Source organism: Salvelinus namaycush, chromosome 39 (genome assembly GCF_016432855.1).
Source record: "Salvelinus namaycush isolate Seneca chromosome 39, SaNama_1.0, whole genome shotgun sequence".
Lineage (NCBI taxonomy): Eukaryota > Metazoa > Chordata > Actinopteri > Salmoniformes > Salmonidae > Salvelinus > Salvelinus namaycush.
The window spans coordinates 6,811,435-6,832,543 of NC_052345.1; the positions used below are offsets into that span (position 1 = coordinate 6,811,435).

The 21,109-nt window shown below is 43.2% G+C and overlaps 3 protein-coding genes across 3 annotated transcripts; 1 reads left to right on the plus strand and 2 right to left on the minus strand.

The window, feature by feature from the left end:
• Positions 1-4,103: 4,103 nt before the first annotated feature.
• Positions 4,104-5,224, plus strand: LOC120032889 (protein Hook homolog 2-like). Its single transcript, XM_038979118.1, has 3 exons — positions 4,104-4,345; positions 4,475-4,546; positions 4,774-5,224. Exons 1-3 carry the CDS (start codon positions 4,289-4,291, stop codon positions 4,924-4,926), a joined length of 282 nt encoding a protein of 93 aa, XP_038835046.1. The 5' UTR covers positions 4,104-4,288; the 3' UTR covers positions 4,927-5,224.
• A 448-nt stretch (positions 5,225-5,672) lies between these two features.
• Positions 5,673-12,214, minus strand: LOC120032483 (bestrophin-2-like). Its single transcript, XM_038978588.1, has 9 exons — positions 12,063-12,214; positions 11,853-11,947; positions 11,497-11,730; positions 10,960-11,114; positions 10,707-10,784; positions 10,392-10,544; positions 10,138-10,218; positions 6,797-6,951; positions 5,673-6,567 (listed from the first exon to the last, which is right to left on the minus strand). Exons 1-9 carry the CDS (start codon positions 12,212-12,214, stop codon positions 5,673-5,675), a joined length of 1,998 nt encoding a protein of 665 aa, XP_038834516.1.
• A 2,095-nt stretch (positions 12,215-14,309) lies between these two features.
• Positions 14,310-21,109, minus strand: get3 (guided entry of tail-anchored proteins factor 3, ATPase). The gene is made up of 7 exons (XM_038978703.1): positions 20,967-21,109; positions 20,122-20,269; positions 19,505-19,653; positions 17,531-17,681; positions 16,933-17,040; positions 16,469-16,666; positions 14,310-16,346 (listed from the first exon to the last, which is right to left on the minus strand). Exons 1-7 carry the CDS (start codon positions 21,107-21,109, stop codon positions 16,218-16,220), a joined length of 1,026 nt encoding a protein of 341 aa, XP_038834631.1. The 3' UTR covers positions 14,310-16,217.

Below are 21,109 nucleotides of genomic sequence, written 5' to 3' on the forward strand. Positions count from 1 at the left end.
GTGTGCCTACTGGAGCAGTGACAGACATGGGCTGGCAGAGTGGTACAGCAAACATAGGACTGGCATGGAGACTGGCATGGAGTCAAGGGAGTATTTGCTCACTCTCCAGAGGGAGCTGAAGTGTATTTATGTGGGGACAGAGTTAGTCTACGTCCCAAATGGCACCCTATTCCCTATTGGGGCGGGTCAAAGGTAGTGCACTCTATAGGGAACAGGGTGCTATTTGGGGCACGACCTTGGTGTGTACGTGTGTTCTGCACGTTCTGAGCTAGCTAGGTAAACAGCTCGGTTGTTGTGTGTAAATCTGTTTCTATAGTAAACAACAACTCAGATGGATTAGATTGTAAGTCTATACAATCTATTATGCTCTTTTACATTTGGCTGTCTCAGACACAAGTGGAACACTAGTGGAGTAAGCTGGCGTTGCTCAAAATGGTGGATCATATTTTGCCACTGTTTGTACAGTAGTATGAGTGTTTGAGGATAGTTTCAGTCTTGACTGGAGCACAGTATCGCTCACTGTACCTGTTATTGAAGTACGGTATCCTAGTTAAAGTTAGTATTATTTGTATGATATTAATGAGAAATCTTTTGATTAGCTATCTATGACTTTAATTAATTAACTTTTAAATGTTACTTCCTCCTGCCTTTGTTTCTTTGTTAGCACTTTTATTTGATTATTTTATGATATGAAGCACTTTGTTACTTGAATTGAAAAGCACTATAAAAATAGTTTATTATTATTATTAGTTCCACTTTGCCCTCTAGTGTCAGCTCACGGCACTGCTCATTTTACCGTAAACCAGAGCAGCAATACCAAAAACAACTGACGAAGGGATACCTGATAAAACTGTAGTGTAAGATAACGCAATGTTCAGTTTGTTCTAATGCTGAGAGTAGCAGAGAAAACATTTGAAACAGATAGATTAGCCTCGTTGGACCATCCTGATCTTGCCAGCTTGATGCTGAATCAGGCTACAGATTGGAAGTAGACAAAAAGTGGGGTAAACTAACACAATATTTAATATCAACATTTGCTGATGCTAGCGTTAATAATAATTTGAATAATAGCAGCAGAGAAAGTGATGTTTGTTGTTTTGTTATTCAGCGTATGACTGTCACTGTCCACAATGTCTCTCCTATCTTCTATCAAGGCTAAAGGCAATAGCTCTTTCTGTGGGAGGAAGGTTTCGCAACAGATGTTTACTCCTCATCTAAGCTGACAGGAATTGACGGTGTGCGTTTTTTGGAGTGTTTTCACACACACACACACACACACACACACACACACACACACACACACACACACACACACACACACACACACACACACACACACACACACACACACACACACACACACACACACACACACACACACACACTCTTCTGTTTCTCTCTCCTAAGAGAATAAACATATTCAGATGAGATCATGGAGTTCCAAGAAACTCTCTCTCTCTCTCTCTCTCTCTCTCTCTCTCTCTCTCTCTCTCTCTCTCTCTCTCTCTCTCTCTCTCTCTCTCTCTGTCTGTCTGTCTGTCTGTCTGTCTGTCTGTCTGTCTCTCTCTCTCTCTCTCTCTCTCTCTCTCTCTCTCTCTCTCTCTCTCTCTGTCTCTCTCTCTCAGTTTTCCCACACACAAGGTAAATGTACATACTCACACAGTCACACACAAAGTTGTGGGGAGTCACTTCATAACCACACCACTAGACCAGAGACATTCAAACATGAACTTCAAAGGTATGTAAAGGGTGTGAGAGTTGTACGTTTGTCAGTAAACACGCCTCATGTTGACCTCAACGCCAGTCCTATTCCAGAGAAAGTCTATTCTATCATTTTTTGACTCAACCACAGAATTCTCTGAAAGTTCTGTGTGGTTATCGCCTAATGACGGAAACTCAACCATAACCACACCCCTCACACACACGCACATTGAAAAGAGCTTGAACTTGATTGAACCGCCTCTGTGAAGGAAAGGTCATGGGACGTACTAAACGGTCCCAGGTGGTCAGGGAGAATGCATTGGAAATCCCCTATAGTGCTGAAGCCAGAGTTTGCAGTAAGAAGATGTGCATGTACCTAAACAAAATAAGTGTTGACCTTTTGGGGCCAGTCAGTGGTTCCATTGAACTTACAGGGGCTCGCAGAAAGGATAATACGGTCACAGCTTGTCAGGGAGAAATCATTGGAAATCACCTATAGTGGGAGCTAGAGTTGGCGGAGGATGGGGCATTTTTACATGTACGTCAACAATTAACCTAATGACATTAAATTCTGACGGGGGAAGCTGATGTATGGATGTAAACCACTGCTCTTTAGGTCATGTTTGGGACTTTGCATCAACGATTCAAACAGAGGGGGCCCTTTTTCTCGCCAAGGATATGACTGATCTGCATACCCTGTCATGGGCACAGGGTAATCTAGGTTAACCTAGAACTAAAATATTGAGTAATTTGATCGCATCCTCAATAATGTTATGTAGTCTGTCCACGAGAGATTAGGGACAGGGTAGCCAGCCTACAGACTTCTTACCATCAACAAATCCTTGGCTTTGTGTGCCATCACTACTGAGAGATTTCCCTGTACATTTCTGGTGATTTTTGATATGGCCATATTTCATTCATGTACCCGTATAGTAAATAGTACAATAATACAATAATCATTACCTGTTACTTGATTGTAGATTTTACCCAGCATGCTTTCTGGTAAGTAAGTCTTGGACAAGTAAGGCTTGTTCCCGTGTCAGAACAGCCCATATAGCAGGAGCCTACCGCCTGTTTCTGTAGCATGAGACAGCTTGATGTACAAGTACACCATCTAAACAGGATGCTTGCTTTCTGGTGCTGACCTACAAATCCCCCCTGTGACCATGTGAATGTGGACGTTCAACATTGAATGTGCCCAGATCAGCAGTAAAGCATATGTGGCCACAGGGAAGAGCCAGACTCCCAAAGCCTACCTCCCCATTGTCTCTCACCCTGAACAAAACCAGCCAGGGCCTCTCCCCCCATGTGGATGAGACCAGGCTGGGCTGAAGAGAGAGCAGAGAGGGGCAGCGCCTGGCTGGATGTAAGGTTGGTGTGTTTATTAGTGTTTGGCGTTGTGGTTATATTTTGGCTAGAAAGTAGTTTGGTTGAAGAGAGAGGCTGGGCAGTGGCTTGCAAGCTGTTAGGTCGGTGTGTTGATCAGTGTTTAGATTCGCAACAAATGATTTTGGTTAGAATGTGGTTTGATTAGAAGGGTTGCTGATTGTTGGACTGTTGGAGCTAGGAACACAAGCATTTTGCTACACCTGCAATAACATTTTTTATTATTTTATTTCACCTTTATTTAACCAGGTAAGCTAGTTGAGAACAAGTTCTCATTTACAATTGCGACCTGGCCAAGATGAAGTAAAGCAGTGTGACACAAAAAACAACACAGAGTTTCACATGGAATAAACAAGCGTACAGTCAATAACACAATAGAAAAAAAAGAAAGTCTATATACAGTGTGTGCAAATGGCGTGAGGAGGTATGGCAATAAATAGGCCATAGTAGCGAAGTAATTACAGTTTAGCAAATTAACACTGGAGTGATAGATGAGCAGATGATGATGTGCAAGTAGTGATACTGGTGTGCATAAGAGCAGAAAAGTAAATAAAAACAATATGGGGATGAGGTAGGTAGATTGGGTGGGCTATTTACAGATCGACTATGTACAGCTGCATTGATCGGTAAGCTGCTCAGATAGCTGATGTTTAAAGTTAGTGAGGGAAATATAAGTCTCCAGCTTCAGCAATTTTTGCAATTTGTTCCAGTCATTGGCAGCAGAGAACTGGAAGGAAAGGCGGCCAAAGTAGGTGTTGGCTTTGGGGACGACCAGTGAGATATACCTGCTGGAGCACGTGCTACGGGTGGTGTTGTTATCGTGACCAGTGAGCTGAGATAAGGCGGAGCTTTACCTAGCTGGCCCTCGCTATGAATATGTAGCGAGGGTCAGCCACAGTAGTGGGTGGTATAAGGGGCTTTGGTGACAAAACGGATGGCAATGTGATAGACTGCATCCAGTTTGCTGAGTAGAGTATTGGAAGCTATTTTGTAAATGACATCGCCGAAGTCGAGGATCGGTCGGATAGTCAGTTTTACGAGGGTATGTGACCAATACAATTTGATTTGATTTGACTGTTAATGTGATACAATTTCTCTGGCTAGATGTTGCTGTTTGGCTAGTGGTCAGTCAGTGGCCCTATTTTGATGGTTTGGTTGGAGTGCTGATGTTTTATGGGCATCGTTGTGATACAGTTAGACGATGATGACTGAAGAGGAGACTACTTCCTGTGACGTCATCATGACAGCTGTCAAAGAAGTGAGTGTTTGGCCTGATTTCAGAACTATGTGTGTCATCTGTGGCAAATCCTTAATGCACCACCCAATGCTCTTCATTATATAGCCTCTAAAAAATGTATTGATGTTACTCTATCTGTTGATGTTGCAGGACTCACATGAGAGGATCATGTCCAGACAAGACCAAGAGGAAAAGCTCACTATTAGAGACTGGTACAGTATGGTGAGTGTGTGAGAATGTTTACTGTTGTTTATGTCCTAAATAGTAACCTATTCCCTATATAGTGCATTACCCCAAAACTAGTCCACTATATAGGGTATAGGGTCTCATTTCAAATGCAGAAAGTTGGAAAAGTGAGGAGTGAATGTTATTGTTAAACCACATGTATGTCACTCCTGAGCCGACTCTACTGTTTGAATGAGAAATTAGTTTTTATGCATCCCCTCCAGTGTGTGACTCTCCAGCAGCAGGAGCTGAGGCTGTCTGAGGGCTCTTACAGACCTCCAGGCCAAGCCCAGTCCTTCCTGGCCCAGCAGAGGCAGTCCACCCAGGCCAGGAGCAGGAGAGGCATGGGGCTCTCTCCCAAGCTACAGCCCAGATAGGAGGGAGAGATGGAGGGAGAGGTCCCTCTGTTGAGGATGGTGGGATTGACACTGGATGGACAAGGAACGTTGGAAGAGGATGTTGATGGGATTTTTGTGGCTGTTTAAAAAAATCTTGGATGTTAAAAAAACTATTTTGTGTAACATTGGCGCCACCTGTTGGTCAAATGGTATTGGTGTTCGTTTTTTGTCCATCTCAGGTTGAATCTAAAAGTAAAAGGAATAGATAGGACAGTAAAGGACTATCACTATTACAATGTGTTGCCAATGGATTTTTGCGCTTCGAATAAAATATCAACATGACTTACAGTATAGCGCTCATTTTCTCCAGATTTAATTTGACTGTATTGTCTCACATATCTGCTGTCATCACAAGCTATTGTGTCTCATAGCAACAGAAATGGAACTATGGCAAGAAAGATTTGTCTTTTCTTTTTATTTACCTCAGTATAATTCATAACAACGTAACAAGGTGAAAAATCATTCATCTAAAGTAAATGTACAGTGTAAGATTGGTGAACACAGTGAAAGCTGCAGCCCAACCTTGCAGCATCTGGGTGGATTGTTTAGTAGGATGAACTTCATGCAGATGATCTATAGACCAGTGATTTTTCATGAACATACTACAGTGACATATGACCTAGCTTTTCAGTGTGGTGTGTTGGTCCCAGTTGGACAGAAGTGTGCATGTTCTCCCTTACTCATAGTCCGATTCTGAAATGGCATCCTATTCCCTAAGTAGTGCACTAATTTTGGCTAGAACAGGGTGCAGTTTGTAGTTTCGGAGCCGATGGGGACTCTGACCCCATGCTGACGCTCCTATGACGCTGTGGGGCTCTGTAGGACGGCACGGTGAGGAAAGACATCTTAGCTCCACCAATGGGCGGCTTGGGAATGGCGGGGATCACTGTGCTCTGCTCTGTGATTGGTTCAGAGATGAAAAGGTCTCGGGTGGAGCAGGCTGTGGAACGGGGGTGGATGATGCTGGGGGCTAGGGGGCTGGAGGGGGTTGTCGAGGCTGGTCTGGGTTTCTTATCCTGGGGTTGTCTGATGGATGTTTGGCCTCGGTCTCTGGAAGGCTGGAGGGGTGATGGGAGCAGTAGCATGCGGCTTTGAATATCTCCTGTCACCTCAGTGTTCCCTTCCTCCATCTTCTCTTTCTCTGCCCCCTTCTGGGTGTTCCCCTCATCCTCTTCTTCTTCCTCATCTTCTTCCATAATCTCTTCCTGGCTTTGAAGGGCGTCCCCACATCTCTCCACCCCAACCCCAAACTGTACCTCCATGAGGGGGGTCCTAGCATTAAACACCCCTCCACAACTACATATGGTACTCTGAGTATCCTGACCCAAAACAGACGGCAGCGACCCCCCAGACGGCCCCAAAGTCTTCCCACCTTCATCATCCTCGTCCTCACCCTCTTCATCACTGAACGAGGGCGGGTACATCCCGGAGGGACGGCGGAACCTTTGGAGCTGGGCGGAGGTGCGACGCAGCGCCCCTCCAATGAGTCCCGTGGGGGACGGGGCAGTGAAGAGGAGCCGGTTGAACAGGGCCATGTTGGGGTGGTGACCCCCACCCTCAGACGCCACGTTCTCAGTGATATCCGCCAGGGGCGCGAAGTGCATCTCCTCTTTGGGAATCCTGGAGGGGACAGACTCAATTCAAATCACTACAACTACTTGAATAATGCCCTTAGGGCCATACAGAAGTGTTCGCAAGGATAGAAACATACAACTAATCATCTTTGGACTTGTAAAACACACATACTGAATATCCTTGCTTGCAACAAGGTGAACACATATTTGAGGTGTATTGTAGAAATGTATTGCACTTGCCCCATAAAATAGAATAGAATAGATTAGAGACTCACGCCATGTCGAAGGTGGAGCCCTGGAAGGAGGGTTTGCGCAGCCTGAATAGAGTTGCTGCGGTGTAGGGAGGACGAGGGTTAGAGTCGTTCCAATATCGGTCTCTTTCCATGATGGGAAGATCCCCGTACATCTCATCAACTGCCATCATGGAGACCTGAGGAAACACAAACACTACCTCTTCAGTTTCAGATGAGGGAAGTTCCAAGAAACTCTTCTGTTGAAGTTTCCTTTCCCCCCACCATTTTTTCTCTCACTTTGAATGTTTCAAAAGTACTTATCCCACTCATGTACACGTGTAGGCTCGGCCCTAATTTATTGGCTCTGTCACCTGGAGCTGCATAGCAAATGGCCAGTAACACAAGGAAAGCCTAAAGGACAATGCTCAAGGACTAGCCAGCCCTTCCCCTCTGAGGGGCCAAAATGTATCTCTGTTACGGTATCCAGAGGACTGACTATTGAATGAGTGATAAAATAAAGCTATAGTATCCATGTCTGGTATCTGTCTGAAACTTGTACCCTAAAGAGGACTCTGAAGCTATCTATATGTATGTATATTGAACAAAAATATAAACGCAACATGTAAAGTGTTGGTCCCATGTTTAATGAGCTGAAATAAAAGATCCCCCAAATTTTCCATATGCACAGAAAGCTTACTTCTCTCAAATTGTGTGCACAAATTTGTTGACAACCCTGTTAGTGAGCATTTAACCTTTTCCAAGATAATCCATCCACCTGACAGGTGTGGCATATCAAGAAGCTGATTAAACAGCAGGATCATTACACAGGTGCACCTTGTGCTGACCACTCTAAAATGTGCAATTTTGTCACACAACACAATGCCAGAGATGTCTCAAGTTTTGAGGGAGATGCAATTGGCATGCTGACTGCATGAATGTCCACCAGAGCTGTTGCCAAATAATTTCATGTTCATTTCGCTACCATAAATCGACTCCAAAGTTGTTTAAGATAATTTTGCAGTACGTCCAACCGGCCTCAGAACCGCAGATCACGTGTAACCACGCCAGCCCAGGACCTCCACATCCGGCTTTTTCACCTGAGTGATCGTCTGAGACCAGCCACCCGGATAATTGATGAAACTGTGGGTTTGCACCACAAGAGGTTGGCGGCACCTTAATTGGGGAGGACGGGCTCGTGGTAATGGCTGGAGTGGAATAGGTGGAATGGTACCAAATACATCAAACATTGTTTCCATGTGTTTGATGCCATTCAATTCGCTCCGTTCCAGCCATTATTACGAGCCATCCGCCCCTCAGAAGCCTCCAATGGTTTGCACAACCAAAATCATTTCTGCACAAACTGTCAGAAACCATTTCAGGGGAGCTCATCTGCGCGCTCGTCGACCTCGCCAGGGTCTTGACCTGACTGCAGTTCGGCGTCGTAACCGACTTCAGTGGGCAAATGCTCACCTTCGATGGCCACTGGCACGCTGGAGAAGTGTGCTCTTCACGGATGAATCCCGGTTTCAACTGTACCGGGCAGCGTTGTGTGGGCGAACGGTTTGCTGATGTCAACGTTGTGAATAGAGTGCCCAATGGTTGCGGTGGGGTTATGGTATGGACAGGCATAAGCTACGGACAATGAATACAATTGCATTTTATCGATGGCAATTTGAATGCACAGAGATACCGTGACGAGATCCTGAGGCCCATGGTAGTGCCCTTCATCCGCCGCCATCACCTCATGTTTCAGCATAATAACGCATGGCCCCATGTCGCAAGGATCTGTACACAATACCTGGAAGCTGAAAATTTCCCACGGCCTGCATAGTCACCAGACGTGTCACCTATTGAGCATGTTTGGGATGCTCTGGGTCGACGTGTACGACAGGACATTCCAGTTCCCGTTAATATCCAGCAACTTCGCACAGCCATTGAAGAGGAGTGGGACAACATTCCACAGGCCACAATCAACAGCCTGATCAACTCTATGAGAAGGAGATGTGTCGTGCTGCATGAGGCAAATGGTGGTCACACCAGATACTGACTGGCTTTCTGATCCACATCCCTACCTTTTTTTACATTTACATTTAAGTCATTTAGCAGACGCTCTTATCCAGAGCGACTTACAAATTGGAAAGTTCATACATATTCATCCTGGTCCCCCCGTGGGAATTGAACCCTGGTCCCCCGTGGGAATTGAACCCACAACCCTGGCGTTGCAAGCGCCATGCTCTACCAACTGAGCCACACGGGACCACCTTTTAAAGGTATCTGTATTCTCAGTCATGTGAAATCCATAGATTTAGGCCCTAATGAATTTATTTCAATTGACGGATTTCCTTTTATGAAATGTAACTCAGTAAAATCTTAAAAATTGTTGCATGTTGCGTTTATATTTTTGTTCAGTGGATGATCTCTGTGGTAACTTGTATCTGTACAGGGTGAACTCTAACTTACTCTGTGCAAAGGGGTTTTATGGTCCTCTCAGGAATACTTTAAAGTACTACTTAAGTCGTTTTGTGGGTATCTGTACATTCTTTACTATTTATATTTTTGACAAATTTTACTTTTACTTCACTACATTCCTAAAGAAAATAATTACTTTTTACTCCATACATTTTCCCTGACTCCCAAAAGTAGTGAATGCTCCTTAGCAGGACAGGAAAATGGTTAAATTCACACACTTATCAAGAGAACATCCCTGGTCATCTCTACTGCCATCTGGTGGACTTACTAAACACCCACGCTTAGATTGTAAATTATGTCTGAGCGTTGGAGTGTGCCCCTGGCTATCCATAAATTTTTTTTAAAAACAAGAAAATGGTGCTGTCTGGTTTGCTTAATATAAGGATTTCTAAAATGATTTATACTTTTACTCAAGTAGTATTTTACTGGGTGACTTTCACTTTTACTTGAGTCATTCTCTATGAGGGTATCTTTACTTTTACTCAAGTATGACAATTGGGTACTTTGTCCACCACTGGATCTATATGCCTAGACTAATGCTTTGTTAATGTCAGTATTGCCTTGTAGCTTAAGCTTTATGCGTTGTATGTGAATCCGTTCATTTTACAAAGTTATTAAATAATACTTGCTTTGATATTTGCTTATATGACCATTCCTTGATCTTAGTCATCTAAATGCATAATACTTGATAGCACATGGTTTAACCATGGTCTTGCATATTGCTATCTATATTATGGAGCCATTTAATTCAGTTAATGGGCTAATTGCTTAGTCTTATTATGGGTTGCATGTGATGTATTTATAATATCATATATATGAAGAATTACCCCACTACATATACATGCATATATTACATCTAAGATAACAATGGGGGGTTGTGAGAAGGACAGCAATACATGTGATTCAATATAAACCTGGAAGTTCCTGTCTATCAGCCAGTTGGTCTCAAAGTCATCATCGTCCTCTCCAAATGGGTTTATCAACTGCTCTGCTACCTGAAAAACATAAAAAATTGGTCATGTTCGTTGGGGCATGCAAAGGAAATGTTTTAAAACATTTTGCAACGGAAATAAATAAAAATATGTTTGTTTTTGCTAGCCTCTCCCTGTTTCAGTCTGGTTTTCTTCCATTTGCTACCTAGAGAACACAATAATGAATTTCCACTGACCTTGAGCCAGCCAGCGTAGAAGAAGAACTGTAGCATAGTGAAGATGGGGACGTACAGGTCCAGGTCATGACCCAGGTAACCCTGTGTGGGGTCCAGGAACTGACGTCCTATCAGACACACGAAGAAAAAACTGTACACGGCCAGAGTCACCACCTATAGGGATGGTGGAGACGAGAACATAGGACACCAAATGAGTGATGCCGACTGAGAAAAATTCTACAATGATTGCACATACAATCACCTGCATGCACATATATACACACACACACACACACACACACACACACACACACACACACACACACACACACAAACCTGAGTGTAGACCAGGGGAACACTGATCATGTCGTAATGGAAAAGCATACTGCAGTTCCCTCTGAAATGATTGAGCTCCTGCAGACATAAACAGACAAGCTACAAATGTAAGTTATTGTTTTTGTTGAATATATTGTTTTTGTGTAAGGTTCAGTCAGTATGTAAGTTGGGTACAGCTGATTCATGTCATATAACTATTGACATTATGTGGTTTATCACTATGTCGCTTTATGTGTGTTGTATTGTAGACTACCTCCAGCACTAGTTTGAGGGTGCTGTCGTCCTTAATCCTGCCCTCACAGCGTGCCAGGGCGGCCAGGTTAGTGAACCACACACAGGGCATCCAGTACTTGTTATAGGGGGACTTGAGGCTCTCAAACTTCTTCCGCTCCTCCCTGGTCATGAACCCTGAGGAGAGGGGAGTGTATCTGTCACAGGTGGGGTCTGAACCCCCATGTCCTGCTTTGAAACCCAATGTCTTAATTAGGCCAAGAGGAAATTGGACCGAGGGTAACACTGATTAAAGTTGCAGGCAGGGCTACCTCATCTCCAGAGCGTGAGTCCGACTCACCTCCGCTAGACCGCTACATTAACTATAGGTATGTGTTTGGAAGACACAGGATGTGGGACAAAACTGCAAGGGGTATGGTGTATCCAGATGTACACTGTACTTTCTTGTGTTTGAATTCTGAAAATCTGCAAAGTGCAATTTTTCCTTGAAGGCAAAATCTGCAAAGTGCAATATCTCCTCAAAGGCAATATCTTAGCTGCATCTGAATGACACATTTACCTGCTTCCACGACGTGGTCCATGGTCGGGAAGCGTTTAAACACTGCAGTGCTGACCGAGCGCAAAATCAGTAACGCGGACAAACTTGCATATCGCATCATGGTGCGTCGCAGCAGCCGCCCGTGCTCGTCCACGCCCTGCAGGCCGCCCGAGAGCACGCACATCAGGCGGTCAGGTAATGGAATGCAGGTGTACTGATTCCACCAGCGGTTCACCACCAGTGTCACGTAAAAACCTGGAAAACAGCAGCAAATGGTTCTGTAATGAATGGTGGTATTTTCTTATAGAATAGAAGAATATTAGAATATAAGAATATTCGAATAGAATCTGTGTTATTGATTTAGTAATATTGCCCACCTAACACAAAAGACATGGGGATGAGACTGGCATAGTGGTTGCAGTAAATTGCCAGTTTTTCAAAATACCTCTTCTGGTCATCAAAGAGGAAGAATCTGAAGAGGTAAAAGTTACATAATAATGTGGACCAATTAAAACAAATTGAAATCTTCAAATAGTAATGGAAAGTTAAAATAATTATATAAACTTGGTAGCCAAAGGCTCTCATACCTGTAAGTGACACTGATGCCAGTGTACATGGCGAAGAAAGCAAGGAACTCCTTCCATAAGACCTTGTAGATGCTTCCCCTCCAGGCTAGGAGCAGTTTGGAGAACCCGCAGAAGCGCGCATTGGCAACTTGCGCGGTGTAGGTGACCGTCATGATGTCATCTATCAGTTATTCTATCATATTAAAAAAAATACTATATCTCGGAAAACATATATTGTGTTAGTTTTCTTTCTATTTATCAAGGGAAATGGAAAGAAAACCCATGTCTAACCCTCCACAAATCCTACCTATACAGTTTTGTTTATGTAACAGGTGTAAAATATACTTTATGTATTTCAACGAAAATCCCATATATTTATTTTTCATGTATTATTTTATGGTTATTTTCAGATGTATTACACTGCTTTCAAGAGTGAACTATATCATTGTATTTATTTTCTAAATTGTGTTGATGTTGTGATGTCATCTACGAAAACCATGCGTTTACGCCTCAGTTTGGTCAAAGCGTGATGAGGAGAGGTATGTGTTTATGTTTATTTTGAATGCACAAGTTAGCAAGAGTTCACAAATGCACACAAAAAAACAAGCAAAAATTATATCATCATTGATTTAGTGTTGTTGCACTACTGTTAGTAGGAATATATATTAGCGTGAATGGGGATACTTTTCTAGAGCAACTGCAAATTTGCAAGGTTAGCCCAGCTACCGTTGGCTTTGGGTGCGGGAGAGGGTCTCTTTCAGGTACAGACAGCGTGAGTTTTCTGACGATTTTCTCCCGGGAATTCTGCACTGTCTTTTGTCAGGCAAATATACTTATGTATGACAGTCCAGGCGGCAGCATTAACGTTTGCCTTGCATTGTATCCATTCCATGCAGGTATGTTGTGAAATGTGACGTTTTTGTATTTCATTTAGCTATCGTTCATTTTGTTACCTGTCCAGTCACGTCAGGAATGGCGATGTTGCCTCATTTGTATGCCTCGGGTATAGACAGTAGTGCAATAGTACACTCAAATAAATATTTAGAACTTATTAGAACATTATTAGTGTATTGGTGTACAATGTTTATTAAATGAAATTGGAGTATTTTGAAAATATTAACATGTACAATTTGTACAATGCATTTTTGTTGTTTTTGCGAGTTTGCTCAAAGCATGACGAGGAGAGGCAAATATACTTATGTATGAGAGTCCAGACGACAGCATTAAGCAGACAACTGCAGAATTGTGTCCAGAGCTTTCCCTTCCCATCCACCTACACAACACATTTAGACGTTGCGTAAAAGTCCATGAAAACATCTAGTTCGACGGACAAATTTAGGACAGTATGAAACAAATGGTATTACCTCTGTTGTGCAGTGAGTGGATCTTTGGGATGTTTGCAGGTTCAGGTTAATCAACAATCTCCGCGCATAGCATTATTGCTGCACACGATCAAAGCCCTTACATATTCCATAGCCTAATACATCTGTACAACTTTAATATTCTCTACTAACCATTTTACGTCCATCGTTGGTAACCCATTCAGCCGATACATCATACAGTAAAAGAAGGCAGCAGTAGAGGGTAATCCTTGGATGCTGGAGCCTCAGCAGTGCGCTCAGTGGTTAGAGCGCCCCGGGGCAAATCCCGAACATTGGAGGGAGACGGAGCTCGTTAGTACATGCCCCCTACTGGGAGAGCGAGCTTCTGCACAGTGCATTTTAAATCGGTGATGGACCACAAGCGACAGCCTGCCGAGAGCTACACAATGTCAAAAACGCAAGTGCGTAAAAACTAGAAGGGAAAAGAAATATTAGAAAACAGGAAATAGTCAGACTGCCACTGATATAAAAATGACTAAACCATGTAACAGTACGGTCATATTTATAAAATTGTGCATATATTAGAAATAGTTTATGGTGCATTATATTTGTTTTTTGATCGAGGCAAGCGTTTTTTTCCAGTCCATTGACACATTTGAATTTATTCTACAAAACACTGTGTCAGCTCAACAGGAGGCTTGTTGTTTGCAGGTTCTGAGCGTAGAAGTCACCCACAAAGTCAGGACCTGTCAAGACGAATCTGTTGTTCAACAAGGCATGTTGTACCGCAGACCATCCATGCGTGTCCCGGCTGCGTCTTGGGGTCGCCTGCGTCCAAGAGTCTAATTAGGGGCTACTTGGGACCCAATCACAATGTCTGTATTGTAGTTCGTAACATTATTTGGTTATGAAAGCTGTGTTAATAAAAACACGTAACCAAAAAATATCCCTGCGAAATAGGCATGTTTGTGTTTTATTTTGTAAGTTTAACATAATTGCCTAGGGGGGGAAATATATGCATAACTTGAAGCATTAATAACATTGCACGGACAAAATCAAATCAAAAGGACCCTTCCAAGACTTGTGTTGCTGCTGCAGAGATTATGGGGCTATAGTTGGTAGTATAATGACCACTTTTGGTGAGTGAATACCTTGATGACAAGTCAAATTGACAGCTATTGGGACATGTTGCCTGTGGATGAGAAAGAAAGAAGCTGTGCACTAATGCAGAAATGCAGGCAACACAAATCCCACACTGAATGACGTCTAAATAGGAGCTAAATAATGAACCAACCTTTCCTTCAACAGGGGACCAATCAACATTCAGTAATCAATTGTATATTATAATGCACTAATAAGGCATTCATTAAGCCAAGTAGCCAACTAGCATCACGCTGTGTACCCGAATAGAGCCCTCTACACAACAGACTGAAATGGCACCCCATTCCCTATATAATGCACTACTTTTGACCAGGGCTGCCATTTCCTACACAGCCAGGGAGAAAGAGATTGGTTTAACCAAGCTAAGTCCCCCCCCCCCAGACTGAACACTGCACTCAATGGTAGTCAATGGTGAGTGCAGCATTCAGTCTGGTTCAACCAGGCTAGAGGGAAAAGTAGCACTTTAAAAGCTTTATACAAAGACTGCTTCAGTGGCCTCCTATTATAATCAGAGTAGGAAAAACAATGAAATTGGCATAAAATAATTACAAGTAGCCATCTGATACTGTAGATTATAGATGAATGACACTGCTCAGTGATCAATAAATAGAATTTCTTCATCCAAGAACTGAACTAAATGTAGGTGGGGACATGCTATTTACACCATAAACATGTGGTGCGTGAGAACACCATTTTGGTCAAATAATGTAGTTAAGTATGTCCATGCTATTATTACTCAAGTATTCAAATGCCCTTCTAAGGGCATTTCCACGGCCATAAGTCTGATGGGATTGGTGGGACAAAAAAATAACATGATCTGAAAACCATTACCATTTCCTCTAGGCCTATATCCCTCTTCATAGTGACTATTCACCCTGGGGTAGTAAGTCCTCACCCTGCATCACACACCCACCTTCATCCAAAACAGACACAACTTTCCCACCACTCATATTATTCTCCATTCCCACAATGGAGGGCATTAAGAAGTCAGAACGTGCATCCAAAATGGCACCCTATTCCCTATATATAGTGCACTACTTTAGACCAGGGCCCTGGTCAAAATATGTGGCAATAATGCACTATACAGGGAATAGGGTGCCATTTCAGACGCAAACCAAACAGATACAGTCTAATTAAATCACATGGTAAAAACCAAAGATGCAGTCGATCGTCTCAAAGCTGTTTTATACTGAAAAACACAGCAGCGGCATCAGACACCAAACTCAGCCATTAAGGATAGTTTCACTTGTACATTACTGAGGCTGGAATATGGAAGGAAAAAGCGGATGGAGGGAGGAGGAGAGGAGAAAGGGAGGGGGTGGCCTTGAGTGTTCCTCTGGGAAAAGTTAAATTCTTTAGGAATAGTTCATCCTTTCCCTGGTGAGATATCATGGAGAGAATGGTATAGATAGAATGAGAGAAAAGTGAGAGGAGATAAATCACATGTGGATCCTCCTTTCTCTTTTAGACTGTAGGCCTACAACAGGAGCAGGTGGTTGTGTGTCCTTGTGTTCCGTGTTGTCCTCCCCCTGTGTGTGTGTGAGTGTGTGTCGTTCTTGCTGTAGTGGTTTAGGTTCCTGAAGATGAAGAGGATGGGGATGTTCTTGCTGGGTTGCTGTAATGCAGCAGTGAGGCTGAGGTCAAGGGGGACGGAGATGGTGAGTTCAGACTGCGACTGGGAGTCAGAGGTCAATCACTTGGTAGGGGGGATGTAGGGCTCCAGGAGTTGCATTGAGAAGGTGTTGACTTTTTCGGCCCCCCGTACCTCGTGGGGCAGTAGCGGTAACTTGATTATGTGGAAATCTTCATATAGATCCTCCATCTGGGACAGAGAATAAAGGTGAGGACATAATTTTAGGGATTAGGACACCATTGTAGGGGCATAGCACGTGGTGACAGACAACTGCCATTGACAACATGAAGACTACTTATGCCGTGCTTTACCTGGTCCAGGTACTTGGACTGGATCTTGTGGCGGGCCTCGCACATCTTGCATGGCCGGTCTGAGTCGGGGAACACCAGCTGGTTGACGATAATGTTGTGCGTGTCGATGTGACACTTGGCCAGCTCCTGGATCAGGCGCTCCGTCTCGTACAAGGACAGGAACTCGGCGATGCACACACAGATAAACGTTGTTTGTTCCTATGAGGGAGTGTGGGGAGGGGCGGAGAGAGGCGTCAAACACAAGTAGAGACATAGTCACTATACGGACTCCAAAAACTGGAATTAACACACAATACTCAAATAACTCCACATAGTGAAGTAGAGTGGTTATCAATCAAATGAACATAATGCAGGTGTATATACACTGCATACACACCTCAATGTTTTCCTAGAGCGAAGATGTTAGGTAAAGCATTGTTATGGAGATCTAGGTTTCTAAATGGGTCGGTGATGGTCTGACTTACAGGGTCTTTGAACTGCTCACTGACAGAGCGGATGACTGGTAGGGTCTCCTCCAGCTTAGAGGCCAGCTGGTCTGCGTTCATGTCTCCCAGACCAAGCATGTTACACATCTACGGGGGAGAAAGAGTGAGCGAGAACTAGAGAAAAGGATCATGCACAAGTGGCAACAATAAGAGAACTGATGCTACCGACACAGACAGCAACTCTGGTCAATAAAAACAGAGCAACTAGAGCTTCATGCTTAACACAGAAATAAATCAACAGTCAGTAGGCCTTACCTGTGAGATGAAGGGGCTGAACTGGTTTAGGGCTAGTAGGCCTTACCTGTGAGATGAAGGGGCTGAACTGGTTTAGGGCTAGTAGGCCTTACCTGTGAGATGAAGGGGCTGAACTGGTTTAGGGCTAGTAGGCCTTACCTGTGAGATGAAGGGGCTGATCTGGTTTAGGGTCAGTAGGCCTTACCTGTGAGATGAAGGGGCTGAACTGGTTTAGGGTCAGTAGGCCTTACCTGTGAGATGAAGGGGCTGATCTGGTTTAGGGCTAGTAGGCCTTACCTGTGAGATGAAGGGGTTGATCTGGTTTAGGGTCAGTAGACCTTACCTGTGAGATGAAGGGGCTGATCTGGTTCTTGATCTGCATGAGTCGTCCCAGGCCTCTCTCCACTATGGTGGGGAAGTTGAGCAGACGTAGCGTGTGGCCAGTGGGGGCAGTGTCGAACACCACCACAGAGAAGTTCATGCCTTTCACTAACCTGAACGGAGAGGAAAAGAGTATGACTGAGGAATACTGTGGAGTTAGTCAATATAACCTTATTAACCCTCTAGTTTCTAAGCTGGGGGGGAGGGTGTTCTACTAAGCTAACATATAGATTTGTTTTAAGATGTTCACACCAAGGATCATTTAGCTATTTGATTATGAATTTTAAGACCCCTTAAGGCAGGGTTTCCCAAACGGTTTTGTTTTTTGCCCTGGAACTACACAACTGATTCAAATAATCAACTAATCATCAAGCTTTGAATCAGCTGTGTAATAGAGTAAAAAACAAAACCGTTTGGGAAACCCTGCCTTAAGGGGTCTTCAAATTCAAATAGCTAAATGATTCATGGTGTGACCATCTTAAAACAAATCTATATGTTAGCTAAGTAGAACCCCCCCCTCCCAGAAACTAAACTAGTGCATCAAAGCTGGGACCGAGAGACTGAAAAACAGCTTCTATCTCAAGGCCATCAGACTGTTAAACAGCCATCACTAACATTGAGTGGCTGCTGCCAACATACTGCCTCAAATCTCTAGCCACTTTAATAATGAATAATTGGATGTAATAAATGTATCACTAGTCACTTTAAACAAAGCCACTTTATATTATGATTACACACCCTACATTACTCATCTCATGTATATACTGTACTCGATACCATCTAATGCATCTTGCCTATGCCGCACGGCCATCGCTCATCCATATATTTGTATGTACATATTCTTATTCATCCCCTTACATTGTGTGTATAAGGTAGTTCTTGTGAAATTGTTAGATTACTTGTTAGATATTACTGCACTGTCAGAACTAGAAGCACAAGCATTTTGCTACACTCACATCAGCATCTGCTAACCATGTGTATGTGACAAATAACATTTGATTTAGGAAACGCTGGTATCAAAAAAAATATATATACAAAAAAGATTTGATGAAACATTGAATTTGGCATTACTGCTATTAAACGTATTGAATGACAGATCCACTACTTGGACTATACTAAGGAAGTTTGTTCTGAAGTGTCTGTCCTATAGCTGAGAGATATAAGAAATAACAATTTTTATTTTAGGAAATAAACTATTTTTTAATCCCGTACAGGGGATCTTCACACAAGTCTTGTGAGCGTCCTAGAGACATGTATGTGTTTGTGAGAGACTCACCTTTCTACAGAGTGGTCATATTAGTGTGTAGCCCAAACGGTTTGGACGCTACAGGCAGAAGAGGCAGTAATGACTTCAGATGAGTCCCGTGATGCTTGTGGGGGTCGTAGAGCAAAATGGAGAACACCATCGTGTTCGTGAGAGTCTCAGTTTGTAGGCCAAACGGTTCGGACACCACAGACATATGTGTGAGAAGACCGATTTTCGGGATGTCTAATGGTCTGACAAACCCCGCTCTAGCTCTGCCACCTTTCACCGCAAGTGCGGAAGGGCAATATCGACGGATGTGGTGGATTGAGACTCAGCCCATGCAAAAAAACATATTTAATTTAAAAGGATGGATTTCGATGGGGATTTTTAAAATTATGGCCGTGGAAATTGTAGGAAAAGGGTTAAGCTAACCCAGACGTATGAATTTGATTCGGGTGACAATAATGCCCAATAATAGCAGCCCAACTAATTTCTACCACCACAAGTACAGACCAACAGCAACACTATCATCCATGGATATGGTGCATTCTATCACAGAAACTGAACATAACCAATGATTGACTGAATTTAAAGAACTTTTAAAAACACTCAAAGCATAATGTGTATCAATAACTACGTGGAGAGCCATTAAGTGTTGACTTCATGACCTCTGTGTGTGTGTCTCCATACCTCATGACCTCTGCGTAGCTCATGGCCTCGTCGATGCCGGGGAAGGCACTCATGGCCTCCTGCATCATCTTCTTGCCCATACTCAGCATGTTGTCCTCTTCAAAGAACTCATCTGGGAGCTCCGCCACACCCAGGCTGGGATCAATCTCCTGCAGGAGCACACACACACACCACAGACAACACAACACAACACAGACAGACAACACAACACAGACAGAGCAGAGGTCGGGGCAAGACACAGGAGGAAAGAGAAAATCTCCATCTTAGGGAAAAAGACTTTCCTTAAAGGACTTTTTTTTTTTATACTGATGGCTAGATTGTGTTTCACATACACAATAGAAATAGACAAACTATTGTGTGAATCAAGAGTTTACAGTCTTGCTTGTGTCATTCTCCAAACAAAGCTTGCTGAATGTCACCCTCAAGTCAACATAAGCTCCTAAGTCGACTTCTATGAATATATTGACGGTGAGGAGGTAGTCTGACAAACCAGCTCTTTGCCTCTACTCATTCTCAAAACCTAGTAAGAGAGTGCATACTGCTGAGAGCGACATCACCAGTCTGTAGTGTAGACAGAAAAAACTGGGGCAGAGAGACTGGGTCTAATGCTGACATACCATAGCGAAGAGGTTCTCGTAGCCCTTGACTTTTGTGGGCACCTTTGAGAACTTCTGGTCAAAGGCATCTGAGATGTTGTGTGCCGGGTCAGTGGAGATGATGAGCACGCTGTCACGCACCGCAGCCAGCTGTACAGCCAGACTGCAGCTGTTGGGGCAAAGGACAGACATTAGCACACAGACAGAAATGTCATAAGCACGCACAGACAGACAGATATGACCACAGACATGAACACTGATACAGACAAACAAGACAGACAGTTACCATTTTCAACCCTTCAGTTAGAAACATTGTTTACGTATGTATACATTACCAAATTAGAAACATGATGTCTTCTCAATTAAATAAAAATCAGCTTCACATGAAACTGACAAATTTAACCACCGAACTTTGAAATTGGTGTTTGAAAGTGATGGTCCATGTTGAGTTGATGCTAGTGTCTAGCTAAAACTAGTTAGCTAGATAACGTTAAATAGATAGCCGAGTTTGCTAACCTGATGTTTACTGTTAATGTAAAAGATTGTTCAGAACTGTTTAAAACTCGCTGGATTGCTAGCTAACGTAGTAAGTAATGACAGTCTTATGAATTTGACAGCTAGCTAACTAGTTAGCTACAGTTGCTAGCTGGCTAGCTATTGTTGTCATTTTAGCTAACCATATAATTAACTAGCTAACGTTAGCTCACTGTGTTCCCACTGAAATAAGAGCTACGTTGATGGTAAATGACTGTCAATAAAGAAACATTAATTGAACGTCGGGCTTGCGGTATTGAACTTGGCTAGGCCATTCATTTTGCTAGTGACGTTAGCTAATAGTGACAAAGCACTATTTTGCATCGACCTACCTGCATGTTGTTTTGCCAACGCCACCTTTGCCTCCAACAAATATCCATTTCAGAGATTTCTGCTCTATAATGTTTTTCAATGTTGGTTCTAAAGGCTCCACATCGGGCGCATCTTCAAATTCTTCTTCCAACGACGCTGCCAT